We start from the raw sequence: 19,749 nt of genomic DNA on the forward strand, positions 1-19,749 counted from the left end.
TATAAGGCAATCAGAGAACAGAGTGTTTGAAATACAGTTCCAACACAAACGTCCTGCATATAACCATGGTGGCCACATAGCATATCGTTGCTTTTCCAGTCAACGGATCATGTAAGGTGTGCACTGTATACATACCCCATTGTGGAAAGGAGATTAAACCAAAAACATTAGCACATAATCTGGTCAATAGGAACTGTACATCAACAATTCTTCTCCTGTTCAGGTGGTACTAGTTTCCTTCACCGGCTGAATTCGAACAGATATTGCAGTTCGACTATACGGTACACTAGTTCGCTCTCTATCTCTGTTATGGAGGCGACAGCCTATTTCCCTACCATGACTTCTCAGCACTTGTTAATCCGCTTCACAGTAACGGAACATGTACAAAAAGTGTGCTAAATGTAGTAGAAAATCAGCAAAGGTTACGCATTTCGGATATACCCCTTAATATTAACCACTGACCCTGAAATATGTTATGCACTGAAATGACGTTCTTGTTGTGGTGCCGTATCCAAAGAACGATCCCTGGCACAACGGTGGTGGCTTCGATTTGCTCCAGAAGGAGATGGAGTGGAGCTGTAGTGTACAAAGTATTTTATTAGTTAATTACAATATAGATGTGAAGATTTACTTTACTTCGTATGTTCCACTTCAGCAGCAATGTTTTGAGTATTTACAATTATCTCTGAACAGAAAATGTCACTTGATATACTGAGTTTTACTGGTGTCTTCAGTGGAAGAATGACCGAGCTAATGTTCATATAAAATTATTCCTAAGTCATTTAATACACAGATGGCCTGTCCAAGACGATGCTGCCGTGTCGATCGTTGACTGCGAACTTGGCCGAACCATAAGTAGAGCATCGACTATGTAGGCCTAGCGAGGCCCTAACAGATGAGGCTACGACGTTGTTTCTCATTTATCATTTGCAACATGCAGCGATTAAACTTTTCCTTGGTTGTCAACCTTGCTTTGGGGCCCCGCTCGTCATATGACGCCACATATGTCAAACAATTTTCTGGATCATAAAGGAAAACCATCTGGAAAATGTAAAGATGTAAGTTCATTCTCAGACTAGCACAAGATATTAGTATTGAGAAGACAAATATACAAGCTATGGCTAAATTTTTTTCTGGTAGAAAGTTTTCAGACTGGCAATGGTTTGAGCTCAAATTGTGAAACTTTTTGATGATACCACAGCCATCTCTGTAGGCACAAGGAGCGTAACCGACTATCTGGGTGTGTTACAGAAAGATCTAAAAGATTTTATGTTGATTTATGTACATTTACGCACGCTGTTTGCAGTTTATAGATGAACAGACATTTTTTTTTCCCATCGAGAAGTGCTGCACCATCTATATTCAATGAAATCATGTAAATGTCATCACGATGTAACTATTTCGTAGATCTATTTGTCCACAACCAATGGTCACTTTTTACATTGTTTTCCAATGCACTACCAGCCTTCGAGCGAACAACACAAGAAAATATCAGCCACTGATGTCGTCGACACCCATTTAGCGTCAGCTCACAGGTGCCACAGTCAAGAAATTCCTACCTACATGAAGTGATCGGTGCTATGTACTCACCAGACAAATCCTAAAGTAGGGGAGACCAGGAAACCCCCTGATGTAAACAGCAAACTAATTTTCCGACCTCGTATATGTTTGACATCGTCGCTAGCAGTTGAAGTTATTAGAACCACAACTGGCTGTTTGAAGAAGAACTGGGAATCAGTTTACCAAACTCCTGTTCGAACTCCTATAATTACATGAATCAGCTGCGAATGCTGCATGATTTTCTTTGATAAGACCACCACCGATTTCAATACCTATCCTTTTTCCGAATGACCAAGAGTCCCGCACACTTACTGTTGTTCTTCCATTCTGATTTGTGTCATTCCCACTGTTTAGATGTCCAGCAGTTTGGTATTTGGAATTATCTTTTGGCTTTGCACAACATACATAATAGATGGTGAAAGCTACGCAATGAAATGTGTCCGTACAATATTTGTCCACCATTTATTGCACTGTTAGCATCCATTATCTGTTCTTTCTACCTCTCATCTCTGCAAACAAGATTACATTTTGCAACGGCCCTTCACTAACATTACTAACCTCAAGGTCTAAATGATTATGCACCCGTATCTTATCGAAGTCAATATTCTTGTTGTTATTATAATATACGTTAAGATTCATCACAGATCTCTGAAACACAAGTTAAGAAAAAAAAGATACAAAAACCATTAACAAACTACCAGCCTGAGTTACTGTTGCAGAATCCCGCAACACTTCAGGCATACCTATGTGATTACCTTTGTTGCTGTTGTCATTGTTGCGGTCTTCATCTCGAAAACTGGTTTGATGAATTCTAGCAATCATCTTCATTTCCGAATAATTACTTCAAGCTACATCTATTTGGACCTAATTACTTTGCCCATTTCTTGGTCTCCCTCCGCATTTTAACCCTCCACACTTCCCTCCAATACTAAAATGACGAATCCTTAGTGTCTGAGAATGTGTCCTATCAACCGATCCCTTCTGTTAGTCAAGTTATGCCCCAAATTTCTTTCCTCCCCAATTCAACTCTCTGTCTGCCAGTAATTTCCGCGATCTCCTCATCCAGTCTTCAGCATTCTTCTTCTTGATGACGTCATTCTCCTGAGTAGACACCAACCGAAGATCTGAATGGGATACAGTTTTACGTCCGAAATATTTTACACAACAGAATTCCATCATCATTTAACCACACATCAGAGCCACATGTCCTCGGGAAAATTTGCGTCTGAAGTTTGTACCTGCCTTCAGCCATTTGCAGAACCTGTGCAGCAAGGCCATGTTGGATGATGTTACAAGTTCAGATCACTCATTCATCTAGACTGATGTCTCTGCAGCTACTAAAATGACTGCTGTCCCTCTTCAGGAATCACATGCTTTTCTGCCCTCTCCAAAGATACCCCTTCATTGTGTTTGATCCTATGGTACAGCTATATGTAACTCTGAGGCACGGAAGCCAACACATCTCGGCAATGACTGTGGTTCATTGGGCAGGTTTCTCATTACTTGACGAAAAAATGGTGAATTTTGCTAACGATACATCATAAGTTTAACGCTCTAGTATGCTGTTTACAGGTAACAATGTACCACTGGGACCTGCCTCAAGCACTGCAGTACATCGGAGGCTGGCCCAACGAGTTGCTGGCAGACTACTTCGTTGAATACGCCAGGGTACTGTTTGAAAACTTCGGAGATCGGGTAAGTAAGAATTTCAGAGTTTTAATAGGCTAGCAACACGTTCACTTCGCCTAGGAGTTTGATGGCACTGTATGGTTTCACAGGTGAAATGGTGGGTTACATTCAACGAGCCAGCTACCTTCGTGCATGGCAACACAGATGTGAGGATGGCCCCGTCACAACCCGCCAAAGGCATCGGCGACTACCTGGCGGCACACACCATCATCAAAGCCCACGCGCGCGTCTGGCACCTCTACGATGAGCAGTTCAGAGCCTCTCAGAATGGTTGGTGCCTCAAGACCAAATGTGATGTCACGTGATGGTTACAACCATTACATTATTTGATCAAAAGTAGACATAAATACGAGTATAAGCGGGTCTACTCGTCGCCTTTGCAATGACTGAACGCTGCTGTCGACTAGTTTAATGAGATCTGTGAATGTCTCTGGTGGCTTGGTAGCCCATCCCCAAAAGTCGTAACCAGAGAAGGTAGTGATGGTGGACACTGGACTATGGACTGAAGCCGACATTCTGACTTATTCAAAAGGGTTGAGGACAAAACTTTGGGAAGGCTAAGCCATTCCACGAATGTTATCAGACACAAACCATCTCCATACAGATGCTGCTTTATGACAGGGAGCCCTGTCACGCTGATACAGTTATCGTCTCTGAACCATTTCTCTTCTGTATGCAATACGCAATGGAGTAAAATGGGTTCATACACTATGTGATCAAAAGTATCCGCACACCCCCAAACACATACGTATTTAATATTGGTGCAGTGTGCTCCCACCTACTGCCAGGTACTCTATATCGGCAACCTCAGTAATCATTAGTCATCGTGAGAGAGCAGAATGGGGCGCTCCGCGGAACTCACGGACTTCGAACGTGGTCAGGTGATTGGGTGCCACTTGTGTCATAAATCTGTTCGTGAGATTTCCACACTCCTAAACATCCCTAGCTCCACTGCTTCCTATGTGAAGGGTCACGTACAGTGCAAAAGCATACGGCCCAAACTCGTCTGTTGACTGACAAGAGACCTCCGACAGTTGAAGAGGGTCGTAATGTTTAATAGGCAGGCATCTAGCCACACCATGACACAGGAATTCCAAACTGCATCAAGATCAACTGCAAGTACTACGACAATTAGGCGGAAGGTGAGATAACTTGGATTTCATGGTCGAGCGGCTACTCGTAAGCCATACATCACACCGGTAAATGTCAAATGACACCTCGCTTGGTGTAAGGAGCGTAAGCACTGAACGATTGAACAGGGGAAAAAACGTTGTGTGCAGTGAAGAATTACGGTATACGATGTGGCGATCCGATGGCAGGGTGTGGGTTTGGCGAATGCCCGGTGAACGTCATCTGCCAGCGTATATAGTGTCAACAGTAAAATTCGAAGGCTGTGGTGTTATGGTGTGGTCGTGTTTTTCATGGAGGGGGCTTGCACCCCTTGTTGTTGTGTGGCACTATCACAGCACCTTCTTGCTTCCCACTATTAAAGAACAAAAAATGGTTCTGAGCACTATGGGACTTAACGTCTGAAGTCATCAGTCCCCTAGAAATTAGAACTACTTAAACATAACTAAACTAAGGACATCACAAACATCCATACCAGAGGAAGGATTCGAACCTGCGACGGTAGCGGTCGCGCAGTTTCAGACTGAAGCGCCTAGAACCACTCGGCCACACTGGGTGGCTGTTGAAGAGCAATTCGGGGATGGCGATTACATCTTACAACACGATCGAGTACCTGTTCATAATGCACGGCCTGATGCGGAGTGGTTACACAACAATAACATCGCTGTAATGGACTGGAATGCAAAGGGTCCTTACCTGAATCGTATAGAACACCTCTGGGATGCTTCAGAACGCCGACTTCGTGCCAGGCTTCACCGACCGACCTACGTCTCCTCAGTGCAGCACTATGTGAAGAATGGGCTGCGTTACCCCAAGAACCTTCCAGCACGTGACTGATCGTATGTCTGCCAGAGTGAAAACTGTCATTAAGAATAAGAGTGGGCCAACACCATAGTGAGTTCCAGCCTTACCGATGGAGGGTACCACAAACTAGTAAGTCATTTTCAGCCAGGTATCCGGATACTTTTGATAACACAGCGTATCTCGCCCCACTCGGCATTTTATTAAGTGATATTAAGGGGACTGCACCATAACCATGAAAAATATCCCTGTACCCTAACACTAGTCCTTTCAAAGGTCACTTTTATCACCTCACACATCTACAGTTAACGTTCTTCAATTATTCACCAAACCCAAACCCTTGCAACGGTTTGCCGCTCCTTACAGCGATTCATTACTGCAAATCACTAGTTTTCGATCATCGAGAGTCCAGTGGCGTAGGTCTTTACACACCTCCATCGCCACTTAACACTTATTAAAAAAAATTTGTGGCTTATGAGGAGCTACTTGAGCATGGTAGGCCATTCTTTAAACTCCCTAGACACAGCCAAATTGCTAGGTTGACTGTTGGTAGCAGTCTAGAGCTCATGAACGATTCCATTCGCTGATGTCATTTCTTATTTATTTTCATTTTATTTGCGTTTGGTTCGTGCCCATTCAGCCATCTCAGCAATAGAAAGACGATACTACAGTGTATTATAGATGATGTTCTTGTCAGCTACTTCGATTTATTAAGTTGTATTAAGGCGACTGCACAATAACCACGAAAAATATCCGCTTACTGTGACACTAGTCACTTCAAAGCTCACTTCTACCACCTCACACATTTACATCTAACGTTCTTCAAGAATTCACCAAACCGAAACCCTTCCATCGGATTGCCGCTGCTTACAGCGACTCATTACTGAAAATCACTAGTTTTCGATAATCGAGAGTCCAGTGGCGTAGGCGCTTATACACCTCCATCGCCACTTAGCACTGATCACAAAAATTTGGATTCCCATGCTTACCCAAGACATCTTCAGTTACGATACACTAATAATCAAAACTTTGTGACCACTGCTCTTTGTGAAATTGAATGTTCGTGGTTGCGTCGCGGAAACGATGCAACAACGGGAGTATATAAGCGAAGTAGGGACAGTCGAGGAACTGTTCTAACAATGATAAAAACCGCAGATGGGAACATACATTGACATAAGTAACTATGACGAAGGGAATATTGTTATGGCTGAGCACCTATCAACAATCATCTTGGAACAGTGAAGGTGGTCAGCTGTTTGCAATGTGTCGTGAGAATGAAAACTAGTAGAAGGTGCCATCTGTAACAGGTTCATTACAGAATACAATACCGGGTAGGCATCAGTATAATGACGGATTGATAATGTTATTGAACGTGTAATGCGAAGCAATGTTGGTAGTGAGCGTTTAAAGGGGGATACCTTGTCGACGGGGGCGAAATCGTTTTAATCGCCACCGAGGTGAGGACATATGTCCACTTTGATAGAGATACACAGCTAGTGTGACAATTTGGCTAAGTCTTTTGGAGAAAACTGAAGAACGGTGCACATTGTTGTAAATCGCTCTCTTTGGCAGACGACCCATATGAGTTCCCATACCTATCCAAGACTTCGTCAGTTACGATCGCAGGTGGTACGCGATAATCAAGAATGAGCCATGGTTCAATGGAAACTGTTTAGCTGGTAGGATGAATCACATGTCTTGTCACACCAGGTCGATGGAGTGTCCAGGTAAGCCATCATCGACACGCCATTGATGCAGCCTGGTGGGCATAGCATTGATGGCGGGGGATTCATTTGGCTTTCCATGGTACATGCGGTAGTAAACTAATGCAAGTGACAGCAATAGACTACGTGAACATTCTTGACGATCACCTGCAACTATTCAATATTAATGTTTTCCCTGATGGCGTTGGTATCTTCCATAGGACAAGTATTCATTAAATGGAGCCATAGTTGTGCTACAAAGGTTTGAGGAAGATGATAGCGAACTCACGTTGGTGTGCTCGTCACCGAATTTGACTGATCTGAATCTGATGGAAAACATGTGGGATTCTATCAGGTGACAGCTCAGCAGCTACAAACCACCGACCCATAACTTAGAGACACTTAGTGAAGTGTGCGTAGCCTTCTGGTGCCAAATTCTGCGAGAAACCTACCAAGGATTTGCCAAACCGATGCAGAATCAATGTTTTGTTGCTTTCCGAAGTTTAATAAACACGCTATTAAGTAGGTGGTTATAAAGTATTATCTCATCAGATCCGTGTAAAATATGGAAGGAAGTCATATATTTGACACTGCATGACAGTTCTTAAAGAACACTCACGTGCACCCTTCGCCATTAGGATAAGGGTCGTTTACACAGAAGTGTCTCATACTGACAACGGTGGCATCGTGGCACATGGCCTCCTCGAGAAAATGTTAAGTGATAGGGTACAACACTGTACCATTACTGCTCGATCGTTCCCCTTATGTCAAGGAGACTTGTCGGGGCATGGTCAGAGGCACTGACATCTTGCTCGATTACATCTCTGTAATAGCCTCTGCACTACTCAACGACAGGGAGTGAACTGACACTCTGTTGTGAGACGTGATTGGAGGAACCAATTTCTCACGTGTGAAGAGTCAATTAACAGGTAATTTTAGTTCTCCTACAGCAACCTAGTGTTTGTGTAGCGTTCCTCATACAGTTATAACAAAAACTGGTTTGATAGGATGAAGCATTCACTTGACACGATGAGAAGTGTTCTCTGAAGTGCTGTAGTCCGAATAAATACGCAAGTGATCTGTTGCTCGGTTCCTGTTATCAAAAGTATCTGGACCAACATTTAAGGTATGTTAACATTCGTACCATGCGAAGACGGTGCCTCAGAGTTTGGCATTTATTGCCCTATGTTATCTAGACGAACCCGTATCATGTCGTTATCCTGTAGCAAACGTGTAGTGCTACTCATCACTACAGTCATCTATGACTTAGAATATAAACACCTGTGGCATCTCTTCGCCTTTGCTGTGAAGCACCCATCAGACAGGAAATATGATGAGACGGTATGGTTACCCACCAACTGAATCTGCGAGAGGGTAGCGGCACTTTAAGCCAACTATATGGTGTTTCAATTTGATAGAAACCATGATGACCCATGTCATCAACATCTTGGTGCCCACAGCAATAAACATTTGATGGTAATTTGCATCGAATTAAGGTGCTAGACTAAGTAAGACGTGAAAACCACATTATCCTCCCAATCCGAAGATCGGACAACGACATAGCGATGGTAAATGGCACTGAAGCCTGAATGTTGCACATTGCGCTCCACTAATCCGCTATAGGCCTGTACAAAATTTCACGTTCTCGTAGTCATACTACCGTATTGTAGCTGTCGTGGCGAAGAAGAGAGATTTTTTTCCAAAAAATAAGGTATCTCTATCGTATTTTTTGTGAGTGTATTGTGTTTTTCGTTGGGAACGTAGGCACTGGCAAGTCAAAATAACAAACGAACAGCAAGAACTTTTACAATTAACGCAAAAGGGTATGATTTTTCGTAATTGATGAACATAGGGTAAGAAACTGAAATCTACAGTAGAAGAAAAATATGTAGAGGATTATTATTTATTCTTAACAAAGTTCGAAAGACAGTCGTGTACTCCACAGACAACAGCATGCATCGGCTTGGTATTTTTTATACACCTAGTTTCTTTGTAATATCGAATATGATGTCATCCTCAAAGATGTAATGAAATATCAAGTGCCTTGGCAGCACCATCGCATCATATTGTTGTATACTCGAGCACTTGTCACAAAATAATAGTTCGTAAAACCACCAATAGAAGAGACAACTACATGACAATTTTTACTGAACCAGTGTTATTTAAGAGTTTGACTTGGTAATCTTAAGGCTTATATTTTGGGTCGGATTTGCTGTCTGTATTCTTAAAGTAATCATCCTCAGACAATACAGACTTTTCTTTGTTGTTTTATATGCTTGCTGGATTAAACAATAAGCAGAGGGCGGTAGATATCTTAATTGATTTAAAAATATTCATGTTATATTTTGCGTTTGTTGGGTACAAAAATGTTCGCCAGTGGTTCATCATACTTCTAGCAATCAGGAAGCAGAAGGCAGTCCTCGATAAATGTGGAAGAACTCTGAACCGGACTGGAATGTTGCAAAAATGAGGGTGCCACAGGGTCGTGACTATATCTCTTATTTCTTTTTACACATGAAACAAGTCTCATTCCGTATTATGAGAATCGTGCTGCCAATAACTTTACGAACCCTATAGTACGTTAGCAAGAGTAAGTTGTTGCTACCTGGAAAGGAACATGCTGCATCCAGGAACCCAAGAAGAAGTGAAATATTACTTAACGTTTTAAGTAAAGGGAACATTTTAAGTTCCTTTCGTTCTACAATTTAAATTTTTACCCATACATCTTGAATTATGTAGTGATGGGCATGAATGGCAATGGTAATCTCTTGTTCTAAAGTATGAACCGATAGCAAGTAAGTAATCTCTCGTGAGCTTACAGATGAAGCTTAAAAATTCTGAGTATATTATTTATTATGGCACTTTTTGTACACTCAATAACACTTTTACACAACGACATAATTTTTTTGTAATTATATCAAGAAACACATCAGATTACGTTATTTCCACGTTGGAAATATAGAGCAAAATCTGGCGTCTTATTCGAGAACTCTGAATATACTAAAGTTGTAGTTGGCAAAGTACCTGTATTATGTAAGTGATTGCCTCGATATGTTTTACAGGTAGCGTGGGAATTACACTCAATATGAATGGGCTTGAGCCAATGACGAACTCGACAGAGGATATAGAGGCTAGTGAAAGAGCACGACAGTTTCAGGTGGGTACTGCAGCTCTGCCGTCAAGTATTTGGGGCTGCTACAACTTTTCAGTGTGTTGCTAGTGACTTAGAAAGTGCAAAAGATACTTATCACTTCACATTTTTTTTTTTTTTTTTGGTCATCAGTCTACTGACTGGTTTGATGCGGCCCGCCACGAATTCCTTTCCTGTGCTAACCTCTTCATCTCAGAGTAGCACTTGCATCCTACGTCTTCAATTATTTGCTTGACGTATTCCAATCTCTGTCTTCCTCTACAGTTTTTGCCCTCTACAGCTCCCTCTAGTACCATGGAAGTCATTCCCTCATGTCTTAGCAGATGTCCTATCATCCTGTCCCTTCTCCTTATCAGTGTTTTCCACATATTCCTTTCCTCTCCGATTCTGCGTAGAACCTCCTCATTCCTTACCTTATCAGTCCACCTAATTTTCAACGTTTGTCTATAGCACCACATCGCAAATGCTTCGATTCTCTTCTGTTCCGCTTTTCCCACAGTCCATGTTTCACTACCATACAATGCTGTACTCCAGACGTACATCCTCAGAAATTTCTTCCTCAAATTAAGGCAGGTATTTGATATTAGTAGACTTCTCTTGGCCAGAAATGCCTTTCTTGCCATAGCGAGTCTTCTTTTGATGTCCTCCTTGCTCCGTCCGTCATTGGTTATTTTACTGCCTAGGTAGCAGAATTCCTTAACTTCTTTGACTTCGTGGCCATCAATCCTGATGTTAAGTTTCTCGCTGTTCTCATTTCTACTACTTCTCATTACCTTCGTCTTTCTCCGATTTACTCTCAAACCATACTGTGTACTCATTAGACTGTTCATTCTGTTCAGCAGATCATTTAATTCTTCTTCACTTTCACTCAGGATAGCAATGTCATCAGCGAATCGTATCATTGATATCCTTTCACCTTGTATTTTAATTCCACTCCTGAACCTTTCTTTTATTTCCATCATTGCTTCCTCGATGTACAGATTGAAGAGTAGGGGCGAAACGCTACAGCCTTGTCTTACATCCATCTTAATACGAGCACTTCGTTCTTGATCGTCCACTCTTATTATTCCCTCTTGGTTGTTGTACATATTGTATATGACCCGTCTCTCCCTATAGCTTACCCCTACTTTTTCAGAATCTCGAACAGCTTGCACCATTTTATATTGTCGAACGTTTTTTCCAGGTCGACGAATCCTATGAAAGTGTCTTGATTTTTCTTTAGCCTTGCTTCCATTATTAGCCGTAACGTCAGAATTGCCTCTCTCGGCCCTTTACTTTTCCTAAAGCCAAACTGATCGTCACCAAGCGCATTCTCAATTTTCTTTTCCATTCTTCTGTATATTATTCTTGTAAGCAGCTTCGATGCATGATCTGTTAAGCTGATTGTGCGATAATTGTCGCACTGGTCAGCTCTTGCCGTCTTCGGAATTGTGTGGATGATGCTTTTCCGAAAGTCAGATGGTATATCGCCAGACTCATATATTCTACACACAACGTGAATAGTCGTTTTGTTGCCACTTCTCCCAATGATTTTAGAAATTCTGATGGAATGTTGTCTATCCCTTCTGCCTTATTTGACCGTAAGTCGTCCAAAGCTCTTTTAAATTCCGATTCTAATACTGGATCCCCTATCTCTTCTAAATCGACTCTTGTTTCTTCTTCTATCACATTAGACAAATCTTCACCCTCATAGAGGCTTTCAATGTATTCTTTCCACCTATCTGCTCTCTCCTCTGCATTTAACAGTGGAATTCCCGTTGCACTCTTAATGTCACCACCGTTGCTTTTAATGTCACCAAAGGTTGTTTTGACTTTCCTGTATGCTGAGTCTGTCCTTCCGACAATCATATCTTTTTCGATGTCTTCACATTTTTCCTGCAGCCATTTCGTCTTAGCTTCCCTGCACTTCCTATTTATTTCATTCCTCAGCGACTTGTATTTCTGTATTCCTGATTTTCCCGGAACATGTTTGTACTTCCTCCTTTCATCGATCAACTGAAGTATTTCTTCTGTTTCCCATGGTTTCTTCGCAGCTACCTTCTTTGTACCTATGTTTTCCTTCCGAACTTCTGTGATGGCCCTTTTTAGAGATGTCCATTCCTCTTCAACTGTACTGCCTACTGCGCTATTCCTTATTGCTGTATCTATAGCGTTAGAGAACTTCAAACGTATCTCGTCTTTCCTTAGTACTTCCGTATCCCACTTCTTTGCTTATTGATTCTTCCTGACTAGTGTCTTGAATTTCAGCCAACTCTTCATCACTGCTATATTGTGATCTGAGTCTATATCTGCTCCTGGGTACGCCTTACAATCCAGTATCTGATTTCGGAATCTCTGTCTGACCATGATGTAATCTAATTGAAATCTTCCCGTATCTCCCGGCCTTTTCCAAGTACATATCCTCCTCTTGTGATTCTTGAACAGGGTATTCGCTATTACTAGCTTCACATACGTGGCCTATAAATAAAATAATGATGTCTGTTAGGAAAGGTAATGTGTAATTTGCTCTACAGCTGGGTCTCTACGGACACCCTATCTACACTCAGACTGGTGATTATCCGGCAGTGGTGCGACAGCAAGTGGATGGCAACAGTGAGGCTGAAGGACGACCGCGATCAAGGCTGCCAACCTTCACACAGGAAGAGGTCGAGTACATTAGGGGTGAGTATCGAAATACATAGCAGTTGAAGGCAATCGAGATTGATTAACGTTATCCAGCACTGTCCGGAAAAGATTATGAAATAAATTGTTCTGACTCTCGATTAAATTTTCTTCTCAAATGTTCTCCATCTTAGATCGTTAGTAGCAACGACATTTTCTGAGTGGACAATGTCACATCCGAAAATGAACAGTAATATCTGCTTCGTTCCGAGACTCTGGAACTTCTCAGAATTCATCGGCAACTTTGATCGCGATATGTTGAGTAGAACTACTCCCGAAAAGAGTAACAATAGATTATTCAGTAAAACTTCCGAACAATTATCAATTAAATTAATTTGTTTCATTGCGTGGAGCTGTACGATAAGAATATATTCCTAATTAAATATGAAGTGTCAAGTAAGATTCAAGAGATGAACTTTTAAAATATCTCCAAATAACGCTCTGGGAGGTAACCGTTCGATACCTTCAATAACTGCGGATATTTTGACAGGTGAACACTCAGTGATTCTCAAGGCAACAACGAGAGGACGCTTAGCAGGGAAGTTCAAAACATCGGTATACAGGGCACATGCAGCAAGACAACACACGAGGACGGTAAACAAGAGCGCTGCTAAACAACTGAAGGTGAACAACCTCTGAAGTTACCGATGTTGAATATTACTTAACAATGGGTGTACATGTAGCAGGATTCCGATTAGAGTAATACCGCAATCGCCCATGTCTATTGAATTCTATCAATTCGACTGCATATCTGGTGTCCGCCTGCTTAGGCGTGACGTGCTTCCATAAGCTGCAGCGAGCACGGGTTCGATTCCCGCCCGCGCTGGGAATTATCTCCACTCTTGCAGTGTATGTTGTGTTGTCCTCATCATCACCGACCCGGAAGTCGACCAGTGTGGCGTCACCTGAAATACGACTTGCAACACGGCTGCTGAACCTTTCCGGATGGGGCTTCCTGGCCAATAATGCCACACGATCATTTCACTTCATTTCTATGCCCGTTTCTACACTTGCTTTTTGCTGTATGCCGTGTTAGTCTTGGAACTATTTTCCTGTCTAAAGTTTTGTTGCGTAAAATGGGTTAATTTTTTATGTAAGTAGTTGGTTAGTATTTAATACAACCTTCGAAGTAATCTCGTACACAACGTTGCCTTAGTGCGGTGGCACCGTCTAACGACCAAGCTCGAAATCACCTAACATGGGCGCTAAAGCGCATCAGCTCAGCCATCCTGAGTTGTCGTCTACGCTTCTTCTTAACTGCTCTACCTGTATTTGATCCTTATTTGGGCTATGGATTTTTTTATTTAGCAAGTGTTATATCTATTTTACAAACCAGTGTGGAGCTGTATTCTTATGATTGGAACAAGTTAACAGTATGTCGACGAAACTGGTGTGTAATTATATTCCTTGGAGGTATGTAATTTTTAGCATTCAGATAATATGGTTCCTACTGTATAATTGTTGTACGATCACGTAGATTACTAGATTTACATTATTTTCTCCGTACACTGTACGTCTAAGGATGACAACGAGTTATTATCGAAACGGGTCATGAAATGAGCTCTTTCAGATCAAGTGATATTGGTTTTTAATATTATTATAGACTAATTGACATCTGCAATAAAATCAGTTAGCGATACTCAGTTCAAGAATCATAAGCGAAGGAGGTACACTTGGAAAAGGCCGGGAGAGATGGGAAGATTTCAGTTAGATTACGTCATTTTCAGGCACTGATTGTTAAAACAGGTATTGGATTGTAAGATGTCTAAGAGCAGATAATGACTCAGATCTCAATTTAGTAATGATGAACATTAGACTGAAGTTTAAGAGATCCGCCAGGAAGAATTACAGCGCAAAGAAGTGAGATGCTGAATTACCAAGTAATGGAGACATACGCTTGAGTTCCTCTGAGGCTATAGATACTATGACAATGAATAACTCAAGCAGGCAGTTCACTTGAAGAGGAATGGAAATTTCTAAAAAGGCAAACACAGACATTGGAAAGAAGAACATAGGTATAAGGAAGGCAACAACAAAAGAAATGTTACAATGTTACAGCTGTTCGACGAATGATGGAATTACGGAAATGTACAGGGAATTCCAGGAATATGGATATACTCGTACAAGTCACTTAGGAACGAGATAAATAGGAAGTACGAGTACATAGACGTTAAGGGGAAATAGCTGTCTGAGAAATGTGAAGAAAAAATAATTGTTTGTCAGAAGGACTGACTGGCACGTAGAAAAGTCAAAACAGTCTTTGGTGAAATTAAAAGCAAGTGTGGCGACATCAAGAGCGCAATGGGAATGCCATTTAAATGCAAAGGAGAGAGCGGATAGTTGGAAAGACTGCAGTGAAACCTCTATGAGGGTGGGGGCTTATGGGGTGATAGAAGAAGAAACAGTAGTCGATAGGGATGGGATCGGAGATACATTACTATAATCGGTGTGTAAAAGAACTTTTGACGACTTACGTCAAATAAATAATAAAGGATACATATATTCCATCATAGTTCCTAACATCATTCGGGCAAGTAGCAACAAAACGACTATTCACGTTTATGTGTAGACTGTATGATTGTTTCAAATGGCTCTGAGCACTATGGGACTTAACATCTGAGGTCATCAGTCCCCTACAGGATTCGAACCTGCGACCGTATCAGTCGCGCGGTTCCGGACTGAAGGGCCTAGAACCGCTCGGTCACAACGGCCGGCAAACTGTATGAGACTGGCCATATACCACAAGACCTTCGGAAAACGTCATCCACATAATTCCGAAGATAGCAGAAGACGACAAGTGCGATAATTATGGCACAGTCAGCTTAACAGCTCATGTATACATATTACTGAAATGAATAGTATACAGAAGAGCGGAAAAGGCAATTCAGGATGTAGTAGATGACGATCAGTTTGACTTTAGGAACGGCGAAGGCACGTCAAAGGCAGTTCTGACGTTACAGTTGTAATGGAAGCAAGACTGAAGGAAAATCAAAACCTTTCATGGCATTTGTCGATCTGGGAAAGACGTTCGACAGTGTAATATGGATCAAGATGTTCGAAATTCTGGGAATAATAAGGATAAGCTACAGGAAAAGTACAAGGGTCGTTCAGTAAGTGACGCCCAACATATTTTTCTCGGAACATATTTATTATTAAGAGTCAGAATTTGGTGACAACATACATCAACATGTCTTGTCCATGCCCTATTTTTCTATGTTCTGTGGCCGTACGCCAAAGTTGTGGAAGAGCATGTATTCCCTGCTGGTAAAAGCTCTTGTCATGTAGGCGTAACCATGTTTTCACTGCATGACTGACACTTTCGTCTTCTTCAAAGTATGAGCCCCGTAGAAAATATTTAAGCCGCCCAACGAGTTGCAAGTCCGAGGATGCCACGCCTGGACTGTAGGGTGAATGAGGCAATGATGTACAACCCAATTTGGCGATGTGTTCCCAGGTTCTCAGACTCGTGTGTGGGCGTGTATTATCGTGTTGGAGCAAGACTTCTGCTGGATTTTCGTCCATCTGAACACGTCGGAAACGCTTCCTGAGTTTATTCAGTCTTCAAGTATGCCTCTCAATTGATGGTTGACCCTCTTGGCATCACATCCTCGAGAATGAAGCCATCACGATCCCAGAAGACTGTCACCATGACTTTTCCGGCAGACGGGGGTGGTCTTGAATTTTTTCTTTTGTAGTCAGTGAGGGCGATGCCACTTCATGACTGCCATTTTGTTTACCGCCCAAAGTGGTGAACCCATCTTTCGTTCCCCGTACCGATCCGTCATAGAAAGGCCTCTCCGTCGGTCTGAAAACGGTCAAACAATTCAAATGAAATGGCAGTTCTTTGAATCTTACGGTCCGCTGTGAGCATTCGTGGAACACATCGGGAACACCTTTTTGAGTATCCTAGAGTCTCGATCATTGCAGATGCACTTCAAATGCTGAACAGCAACTCTAGAACCAATTTTTGAGTTGTGATGCGCTGGTCGACACGAATAATGGCATCGGCAAGATTCAGCATGTCTGGAGCAGTAGCGTGGCCGATCACTGAGATCTGTTTCTGCATTTCCTTATGCTGTAACGTTCTTTAACCACCGCCTAACTGTACTCCTACCAATTGGCAGCATCGTCATACATGGCACACAAAAGAGTATGGATGTCCACCACGGTTTCTTATTCGGCAGACAAGAATTCAATAACAGGACGCTGCTTGTAATCTAAGTCGTATGTAGACGTCATTTTGACGCTGTGCTACGTGTCGGCCATCTGCCAGAACATTTCGAAACTTTACCGGCGCACAGATCAAACAGCAAATGTGAAAACACCAACAAGGACGTTTGTCTGTGTATTTTAATGGCTTCTTTAAAAAATGGGGGCTTATAGTCTTTTGCCCTTACTTTTCTATCTGTACGTCGAAGAAGCAATGAGAGAAATAAAAGAAAGTTTCAGGAGTGGGTTAAAGTTTAAGGTGAAAGGGTGTCAGTAGAAGGATTTGCGGATAAGATTGCTAGCCTGAGTGAAAGTGAAGACGAATTATAGGATGTATTGCACGGAATGAAGCGTCTAATAGGTACAGAAAATGGGCTGAGAGAAAATCGAAGAAAGACGAAGGTAATGATAGCAGAAATGAGAACGGCGAAAAAATTAGCATTGGATGTGGGATTCACAAAATACACGACGTGAAGTAATTCTAGTAATAGGCAGCGAAATGTAGCATGATGGACGGAGTAAGGAGGACATAGACCGCTGACTAGCGCTGGCAGATAGCGTATTCCTGGTCAAGAGAAGTCTGCTGGTATCAAATAATAGTCCTTAATATGAGGAAGAAATTTCTGAGAACATACCTTCGGAGCTCAGCCTTATATGGATGGGAAACATGGACTGTGGAAACACCAGAAGAGAATCGAAGCGTTTGAGATGAGATGTTACAGACGAATGTTTAAAATTGGGTTGGCTGATAAGGTAAGGAATGAGGAGGTTCTGTGCAGGATCGAAGAGGAAATCAATATGTGGAAAACACTGACAAGGTGAAGGGAGAGGATGATAAGACATCTGTTAAGACATGAGAGAACGATTTCAGTGGTACTAGAGGGAGATGTGGAGGGTCAAAATCATTCAGGAAGACAGATTACAATACACCCAGCAAATAACTGAGGAAGTAGATTGCAAGTGCTACTCTGAGATGAAGAAGTGAAGAAGCTGGCACAGGAGAGGAATCATGGAGGGTGTCATCAAACCAGTCAGAGGACCAGTGACTCAAAAAAAATATCTTGATAATTCAGTCTCAACTGTTCCCTTAATAACTCTATTCCAATAGCTGCAATTGCATGGCAGAATCTCTGTAATGTTGTATTCCATAGGAATACCGGTATCAACGCACTTTTGATCAATAGCACATTTTTTTTCGGCTATTGCATACGCATGTGACACATGTGCTCAGTAAACCAATCCTCCGCTATCCTCATGGTCTAACCAATATATGACGTACCACACCGGCAATGGGTACGGTAGACATCCGCTTTACACAAACCAAGATCAGCCTTTAGACATTTTAAAAGGCTCTAATCTTAGATAGTGGTCAACAAGCAAAATGTTTTTGCCGCATATGACCAATCCTGTGGGTAATAGTATCTACACAGGACAAAATGGTCATTTGGTGACCCATTCGATTGACGGTTCAGTGATAGAGCAATCTACGACCGTTCTGGCGAAAGGCTACTCCGAGTTGAGGTAATCCAGCAGAAAACTTTCAGCATCTGACAACAATGTCGGCCATATAACCAAGAAACAAAGTACCACTTCAAGGTGAGTTGGGTGGTGACAACTATCATGCTGAAGTTAGCAACTTGCTTTTTCTCATGTTACACTTGTGCCTTGAAAATGACAGGGTGTGCACCCGACGAAATGTCGACGTTTTTCAAAGATGACACCCGGGAGCATTGCAGTAAGTCGTTCGAACATTTTACACGCCGGAAGAAACTTCTACCAGGAGGAAATGTATTGTTGCTTGCAGAAGACTTGGCTGTCGTAGACTCATATTACAAAGTGTTCTTTCGTTTATGTTACTGTGTTAATATCATAATGTTGTTCCAAAGTTGTGGACAGCGCTAATTCTCAGGGCGGTTATCAATCAGGCAAAACATTCGGTCAGCTCTTGTTCGCAATAACTATCTGGTCTTTGCTTCTTGGTAGCAGTCTGACTGGGAATTTTCTTCTGTAACTGCCCGACATTGGTCTAAGTTCGAACGTCTTCGTCTGTCGGAGCTTAATATGACACCTTGCCGTTCTGTGATCAGCTTCACAGAGAACGCTTTGGACGAATCAGCTTTATCCCTTCTAGGAAAAGGTGTAAAAATTTGCAACGACGGCTAAGCACTTACCAGATATTGATTTTGTAAGTTAAACAATCTCCTCAAGCTCCAGAAGAGGGTAGGGAAAACGCATGTCGTTTGTTGATAAGGGCACATGTATGAAAATTATTACAGAATCTGTGAGGGCTTATTTTCGTTCACTGAGAGTGGTCCTGATATTATCTTACCCACGAACGAGAGTTATGCTGAAGTGACACCGAACGAGAAGGATTACGTTCAAGTTCAAAATTAATTTGACAATTCTATAGTTCAACATGTTAATTAAAGCTTTATTCGTACGCGAACAGGTGATAAAAATATTATACCACACCATTTCACGTGTTCCGTGTTAATCTGATTGTGAAGCCATACTATCAGATGATGAGGAAATGTAAGGATTATAGATTCGAAAGAAACAGAACTTGTTCATGTGGTTGAGGAAACGAATCAACACTATCAGTTGCGCAAAAAATGCGAATTGCCTGCAGCGCTGAGAGATAAGTAATGCTTGAACGACAGCAACACTTCTACCAATCTCAGAAAAATACCACATTTATGTACAGCGTTCGAACATCTCGTTGTGTAGAGCCGATGGGTCCTACAAGACAATACGGTTGGCTTTCACTTTCCCGTTTTTGTTCTTATCTCGGATGAAGGTTTTTTCACCAGATGCTGTATGCTCAATAGTCGCAGTAGGTAGGTATAT

General features: G+C 42.0%; 1 protein-coding gene across 1 annotated transcript in view; it reads left to right on the plus strand.

Annotated features, from left to right (window-relative positions):
* The window catches only part of LOC126094864 (myrosinase 1-like), a 58,982-nt gene that overhangs the window by 6,460 nt on the left and 32,773 nt on the right, over positions 1-19,749 (plus strand). The window contains exons 4-7 of the mRNA XM_049909496.1: positions 3,133-3,255; positions 3,339-3,519; positions 9,944-10,038; positions 12,546-12,693. Of these exons, the coding sequence (XP_049765453.1) occupies positions 3,133-3,255; positions 3,339-3,519; positions 9,944-10,038; positions 12,546-12,693 (547 nt within the window). The remainder of the gene's footprint in view (positions 1-3,132; positions 3,256-3,338; positions 3,520-9,943; positions 10,039-12,545; positions 12,694-19,749) is intronic.

Source organism: Schistocerca cancellata, chromosome 8, assembly GCF_023864275.1.
Source record: "Schistocerca cancellata isolate TAMUIC-IGC-003103 chromosome 8, iqSchCanc2.1, whole genome shotgun sequence".
NCBI lineage: Eukaryota > Metazoa > Arthropoda > Insecta > Orthoptera > Acrididae > Schistocerca > Schistocerca cancellata.